At 42.6% G+C, this 19,649-nt stretch overlaps 1 protein-coding gene across 7 annotated transcripts in view; it reads left to right on the forward strand.

The window, feature by feature from the left end:
• The window catches only part of MRTFB (myocardin related transcription factor B), a 79,524-nt gene that overhangs the window by 17,701 nt on the left and 42,174 nt on the right, over positions 1 to 19,649 (forward strand). For 4 of the 7 annotated variants that reach the window (XM_065030428.1, XM_065030431.1, XM_065030429.1 and 1 more), the window contains exon 3: positions 3,541 to 3,675. In XM_065030428.1, the coding sequence (XP_064886500.1) occupies positions 3,564 to 3,675 (112 nt within the window). In that variant the 5' untranslated portion in view covers positions 3,541 to 3,563. Of the gene's footprint in view, positions 1 to 3,540; positions 3,676 to 14,930; positions 15,480 to 19,649 lie in introns of those variants that run through there. The other 3 variants (XM_021293693.2, XM_021293694.2, XM_005506929.4) reach the window with 3 other exon arrangements.

Raw genomic sequence — 19,649 nt, forward strand, 5'->3', positions numbered from 1 at the left:
AAGTATGGATTTCGCCCCCTTCAAAGATGTTTTTTTTTTTTTCCTAGGGAAATATACTTTGTCTTTTGAAGGTAAAATGTTTAAAAATAAAAGTAATGTTTGTCTTCAGCAGATCAGAAGATAGCAACCGCCTACCATCTGTGAGAACACTTACATAAGGCCCGTGCACCGCTCGGGGTTCTGGGCCAGCTCTGAACTGAGTGCCTATGGCTTGTCAGACAAACGTCAATCCCCTGCAGGCCCCCGCACCGCTGGGGCAGCTGCTGCTCTGCTGAATTCTCTTTAAAAGCAAACAAACAGGAAAAAAACCCACAACAAAGCGAACAATAACCCACCACACACCCCCCAAACAAGCCCCAGCACAGCCAATCCCCAAACCTGAAATCCTTCGGGACTGTTAAAGAGTGGAGTAGTTCTATTTTTGTTTCTACAAATCGGATGCTGTTATACTTTCCAGCAGTTTAAAAGTAGAAATGCTTTTCATACAAATAGAATGAAGGTTCATACAGCTTAATGAACCTTTAGATGTCTCAGTTTCAAGGAGGGGAGTGGAAGCCCCTGACGTGACACCTGATTTCTGTCAGATCAGCCTTGTGGAAAATGGCGCTTTCTTGGGTTATGCAGAGTAGAATGTTGAGAATATAGCAGTGTGGGTATTAATTTTTTAAATGTGTTTTTCCTGGACGTGTTTTTACTGTTGAATTTCAGTGATGCTCATTAATGCACTTTTCTGTACAGGTCTGCTTAAAGTCAGGGTTGCATAGGTAATGGTTACCATCTGTAAATGCAGATGGCAAACATGAAATAATCCTTCAGGACTGAGGAGGCTTCAAATAAACCAGAGCAGGCACTGGTGGTGGTATATCTGCATGCGTGCTACAGCCTGGTTCGGTTTTGCTTCCTAGAGACCCGTTCCTGTGAAATTCTGTAGTGGTAGAAGTTGGTAAATGGATAAACAGTGGATGTTTCTGCTTGTGCAGGTTTTTGTTTATGAGCAACCTTGGTTTTAATGTTTAAAATTGTTTATCCAAAAAGATTTCAGACAAAGAATTTGTACTGAGGCTTTGCTGTGAATTGGAAACTTTGAAATTAGGGTTAGAGTTCTGCGTTGGAGAACTTCGGGTTTAGATGTTTCCCAATGCCCAGGTTTGTGTGCTGCGTGAAACCACAGGAAAAGCCGGAATCTGAGAGTCGCGCTCAGCAAATGTCTGTGGGAGAGGAAAGGAGAAAGGAAAGGAGAAAGGGAAAGGAAAGGAGAAAGGGGAAGGAAAGGAGAAAGGAAAAGGAAATGAAAGGGAAGGGGAAGGAAATGAAAGGGAAGGGGAAGGAAATGAAAGGGAAGGGGAAGGAAATGAAAGGGAAGGGGAAGAAAAGGGAAGGGGAAGGAAATGAAAGGAAGGGGAAGAAAAGGGAAGGGGAAGGAAATGAAAGGAAGGGGAAGAAAAGGGAAGGGGAAGGAAATGAAAGGAAGGGGAAGAAAAGGGAAGGGGAAGAAAAGGGAAGGGGAAGGAAATGAAAGGAAGGGGAAGGAAATGAAAGGAAGGGGAAGAAAGGGAAGGTTCCATGTGGAGGGAGGTCAAGGCCTTCAGGCCCAGGTTGCCCTCAGGTGCCGGGTCTCCAGCTTTGGAGACGTCCAGGCCCGGAGCAGCTGGCAGCCCTGCGCGGTTGGGCTGGACCCGGGGGCTCCAGAGGTCCCTTCTCACGTGGTTTGGTTGGGTTCACACCGCAGATTACGCGCATTTTGTGGGAGAAGTCAGCTTGGTTTGAGTTGCACTGCAAAGTTGCCGTCGCTGCCATTTAATGTGTTGCATATAATTCTTGCATGCCTCTTTCTTAGTTGAATCTGGACAATAAAACCACAGTTACCTACATTCCTGCAGCAAAATGAACATGTAACTAGTGTAGCAGAAGTGATGAAAGTTCAACTGGTTTAATTTAAAGAAAGATCTTTACTTATCCGTCATGGGGACAAGAGTTGTCAAAGCTAACATGCCGCAGACTAAATGTTTAACCTTTAGTACAAGGTGTTTCTATTAATTTCATACGGATTTAATGGCATGAATACAGCTAATGTGGTTTAATCTCTTGGAAAAGCGACTCCAAGGCGTAACTCAGAGCCAATAAATTGTGGATGAAATGCTGTGAATATGAGCTTGTAAGCAGCTAAATTTTCACTTACATTCTGCTCTGAAGAGATTTCTTGGTTAATAATGTACTTCATTCGTATGGGTGAGTGGGCGTTGGAGGAGAGTGTAATATCAGGAGATCGAAGGAGAGCTGGGTAAATTATGCTTCTAAAAGCTAAGAACAAAGAAAACATCTTGTATAACAGTAAGTTAATGTGTCTTCATTTGATGTGAAAGCATCAGTTGGTAACTATGGAAAATAATGAAAAATATGCACTTAACCACGGTAATTGCTCTAATGAGGCATACATCGAGCAGTACTTGCTTATATTTCTTATTTTTCACTTGGTACTTTCCACAACATGATTCTTTAGCTGGTTTTGTAGTGTAAACCATTCTTTGGTCATCATGATCATTTTTTGTCATTTTGATTTTTTTAAAACAGCAAGTGTCTTTGGCAATAGTTGGGTATAGTCATTGGAACATGTTGCATTTTAATAAACTTTAAATACACACCCAGCACGTGCAGTATTTATATTCAGCATACCCGAAGTTTGGAATCTGAGATCGAATACAGGCAGCAGTGTTTCTTAAGAAAAATGACTAAAAATAAACAATTTAACAGTAATAAGACATTTCTGTGCTTTTATGGATCTTCATGAATTGGTAATATTTTATATTGTTTGAGTTTCTAAGAATCCAGGGATAGACTTCATTGAAGTCCGTATTGATTTATGGACATTTTAATTACTTGATAGAGTTCTGTGAGCTGTAAAAAGCCAGTAATTCATACTTCAAGTACCACATTACTTATAGAAAGGAAAGAAATAATGAAGTGGGACTTTTATTCCACTCTGTAGAGTATTTTACAATAAGTAGCTAGTATTCAATAAAATTAATTTGAAAATAATTCAGAGCAAAAAGCCTCCCTTGCTGGGGAGGTTGAAGATGAACTAATTCCAATAGAGTTCTTTGGTGGTGTGGAGTCCTGTATTAATACCAAAGTTGATTTTGGTGCAAAGGGGAGTTGTGCAGTGCTTCAAAATATTAAAAGCCATTTGCATGTTATACATTGATTCAGCATTCTCTAATATAAGCTATTGAACAGCAAGAATGTTTGGGTGATACAGAGGCTGTGTCGCTTGTTAGAAGGAGCTTCCAAAATCCCTATTGAGAGTTAACGCTTTGTCATTTTTCTGTCAAAGTGAGCAGAGAAACTGTCCTGACTGTTAAACTGCTTGTAAATACACTGCTTAACTATATTTTTGCAAACCTGTAATATTTTGATATTTGTGGAAAATTAGTAGATAATGTGTACATCACTGCAAGTTGAAGCGTTTTGTGCGGGGGAGCTGACCAGCCCAGGAACTGAACACCGCAAGTGACGTCTGTGTGTGCTGTTTGTCGTTGGCAGGTGCGCCGCTGCCGGAGGCCGGGATGGAGGCGCGCGGGGCGCCCAGCCCGCACAGCGAGGCCGTGGCGCACGAGCTGCGGGAGCTGTCGCTGCAGCCCGGCCCGCAGCTGCCGCCGCTCACCGAGCGCAGGAACGGTGAGTGCAGCCCCCGCCGCGGCTCCGCCGGGCCCGCAACCGCGGGCGCTCCCTTCGCTTCGCTCGCGGTCCGTTCGGTGATGGACTCGTGATGGTTCGTTTACCTTGATCTCAAAGAGCAAAGTTAAGGCAACCAAAATGCCAAGGGGTTATAATTCAAACAAACAGTGTTACTTTGTTTTGCCCGTAAAGCGGCACGCGATAGAGAAAAAAGGGAAAGAAAAAGGTGGGAATGAGGATTTGCTTACCACCAGACGAGTCCCAAAGGTGTCCCTCTAGTCTCTGGTCCCGTAGAGTCCTGCCAGTCCTGTGTTGTGGTTCGGGATCCTCTGGTGGGAAGATCTTAACGGTGTCCATTCGAGAGTCATCTTTTATGCTTCTTCACCCCGCCTCGCTCCCATTGTTTGAGGCCAAATCTCCACCTTTGTTTCGCAATCCAGGCTTAACTGTGCAGGCCCAAAAAAATCCCTGTTCTGCATGCCAGGACCCGTCTGCACCTGCATGGCCTGCGTTCATGGGTCTCTCTCTGGGTGACCTCAGGCCCCTTGGCGAGCTTCTGGGCATGCTCTTCTTCATTGGCCTTTGTTTGAGGGAGGAGGTGGAGAGCAGGTGTGACTGAGGCTGCAGGTGAGAACACATCTGGGTGGCAGCTAATGTCCCGGGCTTGGAAGGACCCGTGTAACGATGCCTTTCAGGAGGCGGGGGCTGGTTTGGCTGAGGCAGCAGGCAAAGCCCACACAGCAGCCATTGTTAACAATAGCTCCCCATGTTGGAGAGACCACTGCAACACAATTCTCCTCAGGGCTCGCTCCAAGTCGTTGTCCATGTGTTCTTTATGTCAGGGCCTCAGTTCTCTCAGTCCCTGATGACGATGTTTCAGGTAGATAGTGCTCCATGTTCAGACCCACTCGTAGCACATCCCCTCCTTGACTCTTCCAGCCCCGCCGTGGAAGCTCCACGGTGTTTGGTGGGAAGCCCGTCCTGCCAGCTTGTCGTCTGACTGCAAAACCCCAACTGCAAGAGTCTCCTGAGGCATATAGACTTGAGTTGTTTATGCTTCTAAATAGTTTTAAAACCTCAGCTACTGTATAATAGAAGTATTAATCCAATATTTTTGAGAATTTGGATAATTATCGAGAACATGGGTTTTTTCTCCACAATAATAATACAGAATTGAAGTTGCACATTGTATCCCAGAAGGTTTAATTGACCACCTGGTTTAAGGTTGAACAATGAAAGAAAAATAAGATTTACATGCTGGGAATCTTTCCGGTGTCTTTCCTCGTTGTTGATGCTGGCGTGGCAGTTTAGGAATGACGGGTTTCCAGTGTTACAGTAAGGATCAGGCAGAGTTAGGCCTCAAGCAAGGCTCATTTTTATGGGGGAAGGGGCACAAACCTTTCATTTCTATTTGTGGTGTCTGTGTTCACACTAATATCTCCTAATAATGGACACTTGTTTTCCAATATTTGTACTAAATAGTGGGAACACTGAAAGTATGTAAATGAAGCATTTGGTTTTTGACACATTTTTAAAATCAGTTTAGCTATTAATTCAGTTTTAACGGTATGAGCATTATTAAATAAGAAGAAAACTATCTGAATATCCCAGCTTTACAGCAGAAAAAATGGGCTATCCTGAAACAGAGTTTATCAGTTAATGTGGTATTCAAAGCATTTTAAACTAAGGGACCTGTTGCTTGTTTATTAATATTTTGGCTCCTTAGGAATTATTTTTTGCAAGGCAGAAAAAAACCCTGTAACTTGAGAGACAGTAATTTTTGTTGGCTACTATTTGATATCCAAGTGATCTCAGGTATCCCTAGAAGCTTGTTTTAAGATAGCTTACAACATTTTACCTTTCTATCAAGGTAGCAACAGAAATATACCTTCAAAGAAACCTATTTCATGATGAGACCAGGTGGGTTTTTTTGCATCCCGTGTGTAATTCTACCTCTGGAAAATTTGTCTGGGTTTTTGTTTTGTTTTTAATTGCCGGTAAAACCGAAATGGGTATCTGTGTTGAGTCTTAAGTCAAACTTTTCATTTCTGAAGGCTATTGCCACAAGAACGCACTCAATTAAACAGGAAACCTCCCTGTAAGATGTCAAGCTTGCAGATTTCTCTTGGACAAACCTTGCTGTGACTGTTCAGTATGTATTCACTTCATTTCATTGTTTTGTTATCCTTGTGCTTTTAGTAATAAAGATAGATCGCCAAACAAGCAGTAAGACCAGGTATGCAGCTTCAGCTGCTATATTCACTGGTTTGGTCTTCAGTCTTTCATTTTTGTTCTTGTGTATTGGGCAGTTGCTTCTTTTCTTGGGCATTCTTCCTGTAACTTGAAAGTATTTTTGTGCTTTCATGAATTAGTGAAGTAATTTATATGTAAGTTTTGTATTGTCTCCGTTATATAATCTGTGTCTTTTTTATTTTCCAAAGAAAAGCCAGTGGCAAGAGGTTTTAATGCTTAAGGGCTCTGGTTTGTTGAAGTAACGGAGGAGATTTTCATAAATAAAGTGGTAAGGGAGAAATGAATAACTGGAAAAGCTGCCTCTCAGCCCTGTGTGCCAGCGTACTTCAGAGCCATTGCCCCCTTACGCTTCTCTTTATTATTTACCATAATTCCTCTGATGACTTAGGATACTTTAGAGCGTTTCCCGCAGTGTGGGTCAGGCCTCCCACAAAGATTTTGGTGTCTTTGAGGAGGTTCCCCGCGTCCCCACCGTGGGCCGCGGCCTCCCCGCCCGCGTCGCCTGCCCGGGCCTGGCCACAGGCCTCGCTTTCAAGGGCCTTGTTAGCACAACCCTATGGCTTTGGGAAAGGAAAAGGCTCAACAGTCTGCAAGGCAGGTTGAAAAATCATATAATTGGAGGAACTTCTGGCGGAATACAGGCTGATAGACATGATAAGGAGCATTTGATGGACACTGGTGCAATTTCTTATCCTTCTCAGTGTTATAGATCTTTCTGATGTGGTTTAAGCATCCTGACACTGAGAGAATGGTGCTTTAGTGGTATTAAAAAATTTCTAAATTAATTTAAGAGGAGCCTCCTAGGTTTTATCCTGTCCTTGTGCAGAAGATCTGACAACATCTGAACCGTTTAAGTGGCTTTTTGTTGAATATTTTTATGCAGTAAGCATTGTGCTTACTGTGAGCTTTTGTAGTGATCCTTTAAACCTTCTGTTGACTCGAGTGAGCCTTTTGGCAGTAGTCCAGCAGAAGGCTGATTTATTCTGGTGTTGTTAAGCTGACTTGCACAAGTTAGCACAGGAGCTGCATTTCAAGCTTTTCCAATGGCAGTGGCCATGTGGGAGGCTCGTGCTTTGGTTTGGTTTGACATGGAGGTGATCACGGCAGGGCAACAGAAACACGGGGGAAACTGCGCGCCTGTGTCTGGTGAGGTGTGACTGCTTCACCTTTTTGTACCTGTTGCTCCCCTTGCCCTGCCCAGTGTGCCTGGAGATCACAGGCACACAGCAAAGCTGACAGGAGGGGTCAGGTCAGCATCGCTCAGTGGTTTTGGTGCAAAATCCCATGGGTTAGGTTAAGCTGCACTGGAACTGTTGTCCCTTGAGTTGACAAAGGAACACACATGCTCTGCCAGCTCTGCTGAAGAGGTTGTAACTTACAGTGGAGGATCAATAACAAATTGCTGTTGGAGGGCAATAGCATCTTAATCTTCTCCAGCCATTTGCTACATGCAGGTGGTTAAAGACACACAGATAATTTGGAAAGTGAGGAAGGGAGAGAGAGAGGCGAGGGCAGCAATATATTCTTGTCATCTCAAAAGTCATTTTTCAGATGGATGTCTTCCGTCATAAAATGTTTGCGAAACACAAACCTAACCAGTTACTGTTTCCTATTTTAATAGTAGGGCAAGAAATGGGAGTTTTCAGGCTGACTTGCTAGATAAAGGTTTTCTTGCAGGGCTGTGGAACACTTCAACTGAACTGCCTCGAAAGCAAACACTTGAATTATTTGGAGTTAGAACATGTATTTGGCTGCAATTGTATGTATTTGGGTGCAATAACAAAGAATCGTGTTTCTGGGATGTCGTATGTGGGTTGTCTGGACTGTCACAATTTGAAGATTTCTCGTTTTCTTTTGAGCTGTTTTCAAGTTAACGGCTGTGGGCAATGCTGGATTACTAATGAAATTAATTTCCGTTTCTCATTAGTCTGCATCTTTCTGGATAATTAAGCATTTCATGCAATGCATCGATCATGTCAACTTGTGCCCTGTTTATTGCAGCACCCGACCGTGCAGCACACAAGAGGCCAAAAAGCAGCACAAGTTACCTTTTCATCAGCTCACCCCCACAAACACAAGAAGCCCAAACCAAAATGAAAACAGATACTCCCAGTGGTTTACACTGAGCCCTCCCACGGGGCTGGCGCAGCCAGCTGGGACACGGACGGTCCTAAAACAACTGAATGAATTTACATCACACTTAACCATATTACTGAAACAAATTGGATGAACCAAGGGAAGTTTTCTGGCATCTAGAAGGATTGTGGGTATATTAGTGTGCCTGTTATCTCTTATCTTCACTCCCTCCTGACGTGGCACTGCTAACACGCATTCTTGGCATAGCTTCGTGGCTTCTGAACAAATTCTTAGTCCTCTGTGCAGTTGGTAGAGCTGAAGCTGCAAATTTGATACTAAGGAATCAGGTGAAATTTGGGACGTTCTCCTTGTGTCTGGGTATGACAGTTTTTTCCACTCTTTTGAGATCCGCAGTTAGGCAGATTTTTTCCTCTCCTGGTGGTATAGAGGTGTGTTACTGTGCTTAGTTATTTTCCTGAGACAGTTGGGTGTGATAGAGTGGAGGAAAAATGGCTAGTGGGAAGACTAGGGAACAACACATGCAAAACTTCATTCTGATTAAAGTAATTTATTGGCACAGAAAATAATTGGAAATGCCAGCTTAAATTCAGCAGCGTGGTAGTCACTAAGCTGAAAGCCATGAGATCGGGGAAAACAGCATGCAGATATTCCAATTAACAAAACAGCCCCACAACAACGCACAAAAAACCCCAAAACACCCCCAAAGTCTAAAAGACTTATCTAGATTATACAATTTCTATAAGTTTACAGTAGATGTGTGTATACGGTGTAGCGTATACATAACGTGTGTGTGCAGAAGGGTTGCCGAGAGCTGCTGTGAATGTCCATCCACGGAGCGGGGCTGGCGCAGGTGCCTTCCCCCCCCCATCCCGCCATTGCCTTCCTGTCAGGTTTGGACAGTCCGTGGAACACCCAGCACCAACACACCACTGAGGAATCCTCTGTAAGCACACACGGCCTGTTGTCATTTATATACGTTTGTCTCTGTGTTCTGCGTTGAGGGTTTAGGGCGTGGGGGAGGTCCCATGGGTTTTGGAAGTTTTTGGTTTTTAACAAACAGTGTCAGCAGAAAAAAGAAATAAAGCTCTTTTAAAGTGTGGATTCTTTTGGTGTGCCTGTAGATATGTGAATGTTATCTGTTGCGAGGTGAGAGAGCAAACCGAGTAGGTAGTGATTTCCCAGTAAGTCTGTCTCTGTCATTGGTACTGCCAGTTCCCACAATCCAAGCATTCCCAGGGCATCAGTCAGTGTCTACAAGGAACAATTTTCAAATATTAAAGCATGTGAAAAGACACACAGGCCAAAACTCAGAGCTCCCCAGGGACCGTGACCTCTTAAACGGAATATATTCTGACATTTTCACAGGCTACATGAAAGAATTCCAGCAGGGTCATTCCATTTGGTAAACTTATAAACAAACAGTCTGTCGTTTTAGTTTGATTTATAGTTTTTTGTTTTTTTTTTTTTTTTTTTAATTATCTGCTTATTGTGAAGAGATTAACATGGGAGACATGACCTGTGACTGACTCAATTTAAGGCATCTGGTATATATGAAAAGATCCTGTTTGAGGGCTTGGCATGTGAGTGATGGCAGGAGATACGGAAAGTATGTTTTCCTTTAAAGAGATCTCTTCATCAAACTGTCTTATTCTGACTTTTTTTGTCCTGAAATTCCTTGTGGATAACTAAATGCATAGCTAGAAAAGAATGTCGAGCTAATTTTGCATTCCACTGTATAATTGTTTTAAATCATTTGAACCAAAACTTAGCTGCATGTTAGCATTGAAATGTTAACTCCTGATACAGCGGAATGTGGTGCCAACACAACTGGCCATCGATGGGGACACTTACACAGGAGCCTTTTGCAAGTCGTAGGTAGCGTGGTGGATGACCCAATATCATTCTTTAAAAATATATATATATATATAAAATTTTAGATATACATATGCAGCTATATATTAAAATGTACGTTATGTATATTATCTATGTACTTTGAAAATATGCACTAATTTATTTTGCTGTCTGAATGGTAGGGGATTTTTGCTTGAGCAGTAGACACTGCCACTGGATGTCCTGCCTTGAAAGGAATTCGTGCAGGTTTTAGTGGGAGAGGAGCAGCACAATATGCAGACTTATAAATTTGATATCATCATGTTTGGGAATTTTTGGACTAACAGGCAGATGGTGACCATCATTTGGATTTTTTGGGTCTTTGTTACCACAGTGGTGGAGAAAATAGGCAGAAGTCTCCAGTAGTTCCTTAGTCACATCATAGTATACAATCCTATTACTAGTAAAAGAACACGAAGATGAGAGACTCATATATTTATCTTAAACACAAGTGTAAGATTGTGCGAATTTACTGCTGAGTTGTTTGACAAATGTCTGAAGTGTTCAAAGCAAAGAGGTGATGTGCTGGTAGAGAACAGAAAGGGGCTTTAACAAACCCAGGCGGCAGAACAGAAACATGGTGTAAGAGACGGGGAGCTGGGGTGGGTAAGGGGGAACACACAAAAAACCCCAAAGCAAAAACCCCGCAGTTAACAGAAGTTTAAAGATGTGATAAAATAAATGATAAAGTACAGCAGTGATTACTTAAAGGGATCTTTTAGTTTGGGTGTTCAGAGCACTGTTTTCCTATGTGAAGAAATTATTACATGATGATAAACAGCTGGATTATTCTAACACAACTCTAAAGGACCAAGAAATTCATCAAGGTGTGCGTAAAGCCAAAATGAAATAAATGTTTGAGTAATTAAGCTTTTTCTCCCCACTTCAAAATCTTTAGGTAGTGAAATAGATTAAACACCTAAGGCTATTTTTTTTTTTGGTCTAGAGTTTAATCTGTAGTTTTTGGATAGTGTGTGTGGTTTGGTTTGGCTTTTTGCTTGGTTTTTTCCTGTTTGTTTGTTAGTTTTAATGGGATTGCAAAGGCATGAGCTCCATAGGTGTGAAGGGTCGGAAGGCACTGCTAAAGCGGCTGCTGCTCGGTTCCCTCGTGTTTAATGAGGTTCCAGGTGGCTGGGAGTCGGTGATCTCACTCGCAGGTCCCGATGCTTGGGCAGATAAGCGCTGGGAGGGACGAGGTTGCTCTTGTTTCATCCTGCGCGCTGTGATTTTGGCGAGTATCTATCCGGCACTGCCTCCCTGTGAGTAAGGCTTTTTCTGTAGGCTGGAGGTTGGCAGAACACTTGAACATCTGTGGTGCAGGAGGATGGAAAGAGAAAACATGGATTACCTTAGATTAGAAGCAACCCAGTTGTTTGTGAAAAGCTTGCACAATACATCGCTATTAAATGAGATGTGACCGGGTTTGGGGTTTCGAACTGACAGGGGTGTTCCGTTCTGCAGCCTTTTTTCTTCATTTCACCCACTTGTATACAATTTATAGAACTTCAATACAAATTAGAAGGAGAGGTACTTCTACCCTCATGTGAATTTCAAGGTGTTTCATTTGTATTGAAAGGAAAAGCTTGCTGTGTGTCTTTCACTTCAGCTTCTGGGTTGGTACACCGATGTGTGTAATTGCTTAAACCACTAATTGATAGATACAACCTGCACCGCTTTAGATTTGTTTCCAGCTGCAAGAGACGCGTCTGTCGTTGGATGGGAGCTCGTGTTTCTGGCTCATTACAGGTTTCTGTGTGATCCTCAGTGTCATTTAGCGATTTGTACTGTCAGAGATAGCTCTTTGGAAACAGGTACATGTCCAAGTCACAGGGGCTTGCCATTAAGTATTTCCTTTGGAAATGAGTAGTTCTCTCTCTTTTATTCTGAAACCTCCTGTATTCAAGCACACAGAAGAGAAAGACGAGATGAAAATTTAACAATTTGAAGAAGTTTTTTGGCCTGTTTTTAATAATGCCATCAATTTCAAATGACAATCCACATTCTAGCTGCCTTTTGGAAACCGAACCAAAAGCATCTCAAACTGAGTGGAGTTTTTTTGGTATATATTTCACAGGTTGTGTTCTATTTATTGTGTTAAACGCTAAAATAAAGAAAAGGCTTTAAAGAGCAGACCAAGAACAAACAAGTTGCAATGTTTTACTAATACTTGTTGTAGAGAAATGTTTTGACTAGGACAAAATGGGTAGTTCGAATGGGTAAGTATTAAGTTCCCACCATTCAAGTCCCACTTTTCTCATGCCACAGAGCTACTTTTTCTCATAGATATGTTTATTTTTTTCTTTGAAGTCTTATCATTAAAAATAGTGAACTATATTGTGTATCACCCAAGGAGCCGGTATATCGACGTTATAGGTTGAGCTGGGATTAGTGTATATTCAAGGTGGCTAGGAAAGCAAGGTGTCCTTGGAATAGGAGTCTTTGTTTAATGGCATGGGAGATAAATGTCGTTCTTCATGGAGGGGTTTAAGAGAAACTTTCCCTTGGCAGAACGTGCAGATATCCTCAGTATTCACAGTATAACTGAATCTGAACAAAACCAATTTCCTTCTTCCAAGGTATCTTTTCTTCCTCTTCAGTTGCTCTCTATGCCCCCGCTATTCAATAACTTATCACATTGATTGGCAACTGCAATATTTGGTTACATGGAAAACACGCAGCATCATTTTGACTGTACATCTCTCCTGGTCTGCGCAGGAATTCCATTGTAGGAAATAATTATTTTGCAAATATAATAGGCCCAGGCAGGATCTCTTGGCAAAGCATGTTTTAATAATGATATTGCAACAGCGGGTGTTCTACCTAAATGCAGACACACATAATAGGGCAAACCCCCTGCTTATATCCCCCCAAAATCCCGGCCGCAGTTTCCCTCCCCTGTTCCCCATTGGCTGGTGCTTCAGGGTTTACAGACTATCCCGATGCACGCAATACCCTGCCCCTTATCAGTCTATCTAAGATATGGATTCCTGGTGCTTTGGCTACGCTTCCCCCTAAGTTAACTTGTCAATACAGGTATCAGCATGTATACAGGTGTCAGTACGTATTCCAGGAAGAGGCTGCGTATTACATTAAGAATTCATAGTCTGACGTGTCTCGGTCCTTCCCCCCTGCTGGGGTCAGGCGCCAGGTCTTCAGTTATATAAAAACAACAGTTCTTCCTTAAATGTTCCTTACACCATCATTCTTATTTTCCATAAAGTCTGTGATTCCTGCTTTTCTTCATAAAGTTATTTGCAAGTTACTAATGAGATTTTGATGAGACTTCCTCAAGGGTGTATATTTGCTTGTGTTGAACTGGGAGGTGAATTTGAAGCACAATTTTAGGCTTAACTCCACGTGGCTGTAGCACAAGCACATTCATTCCTGCAAATCCTGCTGTGGGGTGGGTACACTCCTAATTTATATAAAGCACTGTAGGCAGATAGGAATAGATAGAACTGCCTTCAGAACTGTGATGTTTGGAGCAGAATGTGTTACTCCTCGGATTCTTTAATTACAGATTTCTTTATTAGTATGTTGATTTTTTAAATTTCAAAATGCTCTCTTCCCTGAACCATTTGGAAATGGCTTCAGACCAAACTGATTTTTCAGAAAATGTGTGAAGTGTACTGTACCCTTCCCATAAAACAATTGCTGCTGTTACATATCGTTATATTGTTAGAATACAGTTAATCCATCCAAACTGTTAACTTCTCTGTTGGTACAAGAAAAATGTAGAGTTACAATGTGGCATATCCATAACTCTGACTGTGTCAGATGTTCATACAGGTTTCTTAAGCAGTATGGTTTGTATTCGGTTTGTCTGGATATTTCTTTTCCCGAACGTGTAATTTTATTTCTTACGCATAATAAGCGTTCCAGCTGCAGGCAGTGAGGAATTGGCTTTATGAAGGAGGAGCTCCTTTTTTTCTTGTGTTCAGTAAAAATCACTGCAAAAGCAAATGTATTGGAATAGTCTATAATTTGTATTTAAGCAAACTCTAATTGACACTGATAATTTTTATACAAATTATGTGCGAACAATGAAGCTTTACGCTGGGAGAGCTACCTCCGATCATTTATGCTGCAGGAGTTTTGCCTGTGTTTTCAGCTCCTTAGATGTCAGGTTGATCCAGCGCAGTAAGTGTGAGTCTCCTTGGGATCCGCAGCACCCCGGGATCCGTGATCCGCCCCAACGCGCTGCTCGGGTGAAGAGCTGATCTTGGACAAAGGTCCGGAGAGGCGAGATGAATATTTTTTCCTCTAGTTTCCACATGTAAAAATTCTGCACCGGGTGTTATTGTATAGAGATCTTTTGAAATCTAATGCCATACAAGTGAAGCGTTTCATTTCTGAGTGGAGATGTCCTTTGTAATTGCAGGCTGAAGGATTTAAAACATGAAGTGGGCATGTGGAAAACATGTCTAATGATAGCAGGCTCAGCCAAAGGGAAGGGAGAATGCACCTGCTAGAGTTACTTGTTGACATGTAGTGGCCACTTAGAATTATGTACAGTTTATTTTCTCTAAGTACCTGAAATACAAACTAGTCTGCTGTTCCATCATGGCCAGTGCCAGATAATTAGAAGATCCTTTTCTCCAGAATCTTGCAGGTTGGTACTGAAGTTGATGACTTGTGTAAGATAAAAGGGAGACACTGGAGAGAGTGGCAGATGAGAATCTGGGCGAGCAAATCCTCCTAAAACTGCTGGGAATGATGAGATGTGTAACTGTGATGCAAAAAGGAAAAGAATACAGCAAGAAATAGAATCTGTCTTACGCTGCAGGGAAAGACATGGAAATAATCGCTGGTTTGCCCACTCAGCTCTGCCAGATGAATGTGTGTGAAAGCAGAGCCGGGGCGGGGAGGTTCCTCCAGTAACCTTTGCAAAGGCCACGGTGCAGCTTTGTTTGCTGGTGACACTCCGGGAGCAGCGGCTGTGCCAGGCGGCACACACCAAGTACTCGTGCTGCCGGCTGCGGCGTTCGGGCGCTGGGGGAAGGGAGGAGGAGGGGAAAGGGAGAGAGTCCTCAGCAGCAATTTGTCATAGGTATCAGCGGATACTGCTCCTTCAGCAACTGCTGGATTTATTTTTAACTGCTTGACTCACTCTTTGTCAAATGATTGACCATGGAGCCGCACGTTGAAAGGCGAATGTGCAGAGGAAGCGAGCGTGACTGGAGGAACAGGGGGAGTGGTTGTCTAGGAAAAGAGGTGGGATCTGGGCTCCGGGCTCTGCTCCGCAGCTCCGTGCCCGCAGCCCCGCGGCTCCGCAGGGCACCCGCTCCTGCTGGCGATGGCCGCGAGCGCCTGAAAACACCCACCCTGCTCGCTCCTGACGAGACGGGACCCGTGAGCGGCGCTCGGGACGGCGGCGTGCTGCTCGCTCACAATTGGGTTATCTTTCCTTTGCTGGATGTTGCCATTCTGAAGGGTTCTCATCATGATCGATAGCTCCAAGAAGCAGCAACAGGGCTTCTCCGAGATTTTGCCTGCGGGAGCGGTGCAGGCACTGAAGGAGAAGGAATGCCTTGAGGCCAGCGGCCAGAAGAGTCTCAAGGAAGGTCAGTCGCTTGCTGCTTGGGGACAGAAAATGCAGAAGTAATGGGCAGGTTCGGTTCACCAGCATTTGTGGTGTAGTGCAGCATGGCGGGGAGAATTTTCGTACGTTATATCAGGCATTGTTTTCCCTCTTAAAAGGCTGCTAAAAGCTAAATTTAGAATTTACCTGGGACTATTAAAATAACAATTGATAATGGCCTAATAGAAATTGTAGTATGAAGAAAAATCAGTGGTTAAGTTGTCTTTTCGGAGTAGCATTTAGTGCTGAATACATGAAGTACTCTGAAATGGTTCTGTAAATATTTCACAAAATGCTTCAGAATGTCACTATTGAAATAAAGATAATGAAATAAATGTCATTAAATAGGACATTATTAAAAATAAAACCCCACAAACCTTAGTTTTAGGCATGTATTATGACCTCATTTTCAACAGTGCTTCTCTTAGATGTCTTTCTCTAGAATTCCCTTCTCCCTTCGTATTTTAGATTAGCTTTGACTCTGCTTTCCAGATGTATGCTTTTCAAATTATGTTATGTCTGCTTAAATGGTCGGGTTTAGACTGTGCTTTAAATTGGCATAATGCACAAGCGTGAGTTTGTAAAATAGCAATAGTTGAGGGTATTTGGAGCGTTACTTGCAGCTGGCAGCAGGTGCTATAGCAGCTGGATTTGAAGCTGTCTCAGCCTGCACTGAGCACCCGGGGCACGGGAGCATCCCGGCTCTGCTGCTCGAACTCCACTTCTCCATCAGAAACAAACTGTATTTGTAGTAGACAAATTTCTGTCTTTCCTTTTACAGCACTCTGCCTTGGCTCTTATTCCAGAGATCTCTGGATTGTCTGGTGGTTCAGAGGTTTCCTCCTTGGTGTTGTGGCAAGACTGCTGGTTTTCCCTCTTCCACATCAGATCACGCCTCTCTGAGAATTTGAACGCTGGGTTGTTTGGGGGGTTTGTTTGCTGTGAAATTTGGATATTAATAATGTTTAAAATGTCAAAAAGATAGCCCATATTCATTATTGAATTCAGTAACTCACAATTGATTTAAAAAACCCCTTAGCTCTAAGTTAGGGCTAGAGAAATCATGGATTTGTATATAATGTGCTGATATCAAAGGTTTCTTATTGATTGGAAGGACAGATAATAATCTGTTGAGTGTGATGCCCGTGGCTGAGAGCCCAAGCTACGCTTCCCATGCAGCAGGACAGTGCTGGTGGGCACAGGGGTGGAGAGGGGGCGGCAGGGGCTGCTGCGCCAGGGCAGCCGCCTTGCAGCTCCCGCTCGGTCTCTTTGCAGCTCCCGCTCGGTCTCTTTGCAGCTCCCGCTCGGTCTCCCCGCAGCTCCCGCTCGGTCTCTTTGCAGCTCCCGCTCGGTCTGCCCGCAGCTCCCGCTCGGTCTGCCCGCAGCTCCCGTCCAGCGCTGGGCTCTGCGGGAGGTTCAGAGGAGTCAGCAAACTGTAGGAAAAACTCGCAGCTCATGTGAGCTGCCATGGAGTGAAGGGAGACAGACGTGTGAAAACGAGCATGGCGGGTAGGGTCGGTGGGTAATGAGTGACCCCAGTAATTGTGTCTTCAGCCTTTGCAGATGTTGATGTTGGTTAACTAGAAAGTGGATGAAGGAGCGTACAGTGCGATAATGATGGTCAGAGTAGCAAAAATCTGCAATTATGTGACAGTCTTCCAGTCTAAATTCATTAATATTTTAGAGTTTAAATTATTCAGTGCATAAAAGCAGATATAATTGTTTTCCGCAATGACTGTCTTTGCTGTAGTACCTGTTTTCCATTTTCACTCTTCCTCAGTGAACATTGCTTTTATCTCTCTTGAGATTGGCAGCTCAATGATTAAAATAATGAACCTTTTTTGGGAGTGTGGATGACTACAGGATCCCATCTTCCAGCCTTTCCTCTTTCTGAAGCCTAGAAAAAACAAACATTTTCTTTCTTGTAGCATATAGAATGAATTATTGAAAACATTGCAAATCTGCTTGAGTTGCATCTAAAAGACACTAAAACAGAGCTTCAACTTTTCAGTTTATAATGTTACGAAATAAATATTTTGGGGATTTTGTATTTTTTTTAAAAAATTCAATTGCAGTTTTTAATTTCATCCTATTTAAATAACACTATAAGTAACATTAAACCACTGATTATTTTCTGGAACAGTATATTCTGAAATAGCTTGTGCCATTCTGCCTCTTTTTCTTCTTCCCCCTCCCTCCCTTTTTCCTTTAACTGAAATGGTGTGACTGCTCTTGCCACCTGAAGCCTCAGCCCTTTTTGTTAGGACACAAGAATCCTTATGAATATCATCTGTGAATGGTTTAAACTGCCAAAATTGAAAATATAATTCTACTGGCAAAACTGAAGCACCCAGAGGTTGAGTAGCTCGGAACGTGCTCCAGCCTGTGCTGCACAATCTGTTCTGCACAGGTTTGACTGATCTAAAAGTCCTGAGATAGCCCAGTGTGCTTATTGCAGCAATGAAACCTTAGGAGAGTTGTTAGGTGCAGTTCTTTGGGGTTTGGGTAGTATTTCTTTGTAATGAAAGAGGCTTTTGATGGAAGCACAAATCCCAACGCTGTCTTCAGCAAATTAATACTGAGAGCCTTGGAAAGTTAGATTAGAAGGATGAATTTTTTTCTTTGCTTGGGCCAATGAGTATTATTAGAAGATACACATTATAGAATCCTACAGCACAGGAAGAAATCCTCTCAATTACCCTACTTTCTTGTAAATTGCTCTCATGTTATCGTTACATGTTGTCCTGTGCAAACAGTTCTTAATTTTATCTGTTTTATCTCAATTACCTTTAAGTTTACAGTGCTAACTATACGGCTTTCTCAGAAATTCCTGTAGCATTGACTTCTAATGTTGAGTAAGGGGCCATAGCATTTAGAATATTCAAGTCACAAGCCTTCAATGAAATCAGGACATTGTTGTGCATACAGTTAGTAAAAAAGAGTTGATATCATCAACAATACATATATTGGGAATTAGGAATATATTTAGGCTGCAGATCAGGATTCCAACTGAGGAGTGAGTTTAGAAGCTCTTGCCTTGTGCCCTAAACTGTTTTAATGTACAGACCGAGCTCCTGCAGGAGTGTGTGACCACGCAGGACTCTGAAGACGCAGCGTTAAATTGGTGAAACAAATCAGGATGGTGCTGTCTCAGCTGGGACTTAAAAGAAGATTGGATCAGTTTGTTTGCACCATGTTTTTCATAGATCAGTGTGGGCTTCAAAGTGGCCTGCAGGTTACTGTAAGGAAAAAACAAACCAACCAGGAAGGAAATGTTCTTTCCACCTTGGAACATAATCTATTTCCCGGACTTACATCGCTCTTTAATTTTGCTGTTTTGTGAGGAACTGGAGACTGGCAAGTGCTAGAAACAGGATACAGGATGGAATGAGTGAATTCCTCAGGTGCTTACTGGAAATGGCCTCACGCTGCCTGGTTAATAGCTTACCAGATTTACTCAGGAAGGGTTTCTTCCCTTCCTCTCTTGCAATCAAATCAATATTGCATGAGAATTGTTTATTTAACAGATTTCCTGCTGTTGCTGGCATGTTGAGTATTGGTGATACTCTCGACCTCTGCTGCTCTCCTGCCGGGACACGTTAGACTTGGATTCTGCTGTTGGTTTGCTGCGTTTGGTTTTGTGTCTGGTTTATTGTTTGTTTGTTGGAAAAAACCTCCAAGTTTGGTAACACGTTCTTTGGAGGTGTTTTTAAGACCCTTTATCAGTGGCAGCCTATCAGATATGTTTATTGAGATACAGATAATGAGAAAAATATGTCGTCTTAGTTAATAAAGGAAGCACTATAAATTCAATGTAATGATCCTGTGAGGCTGTGTTAGAATTCTTAACTTTATGTATGTACCATAAATAGTCTTTAACGACAGTGGAATAATTGTGTGTTTTACAAGTATATCAGCACTTATTCTGCAAAATTTCCTTCTTCAGTGTAGCACTTAAATGAAGAGTCAATAGTAGGTAATCCCCATTATAACAAACACATGCTTAAATACTTGGGCAAACTGAGGCCACAAGGTATTAATGCAATGTTGTGTGTGATCTGCATGCAATCAGAGGATACAGCGGCTAACCCAGAGTTCTGTGGAAACTTGCTATGGCAGCCGCAAGATTTGGGAAAGGTTTGACACAAGGCAG

Source organism: Columba livia, chromosome 15 (assembly GCF_036013475.1).
Source record: "Columba livia isolate bColLiv1 breed racing homer chromosome 15, bColLiv1.pat.W.v2, whole genome shotgun sequence".
Taxonomy (NCBI): domain Eukaryota; kingdom Metazoa; phylum Chordata; class Aves; order Columbiformes; family Columbidae; genus Columba; species Columba livia.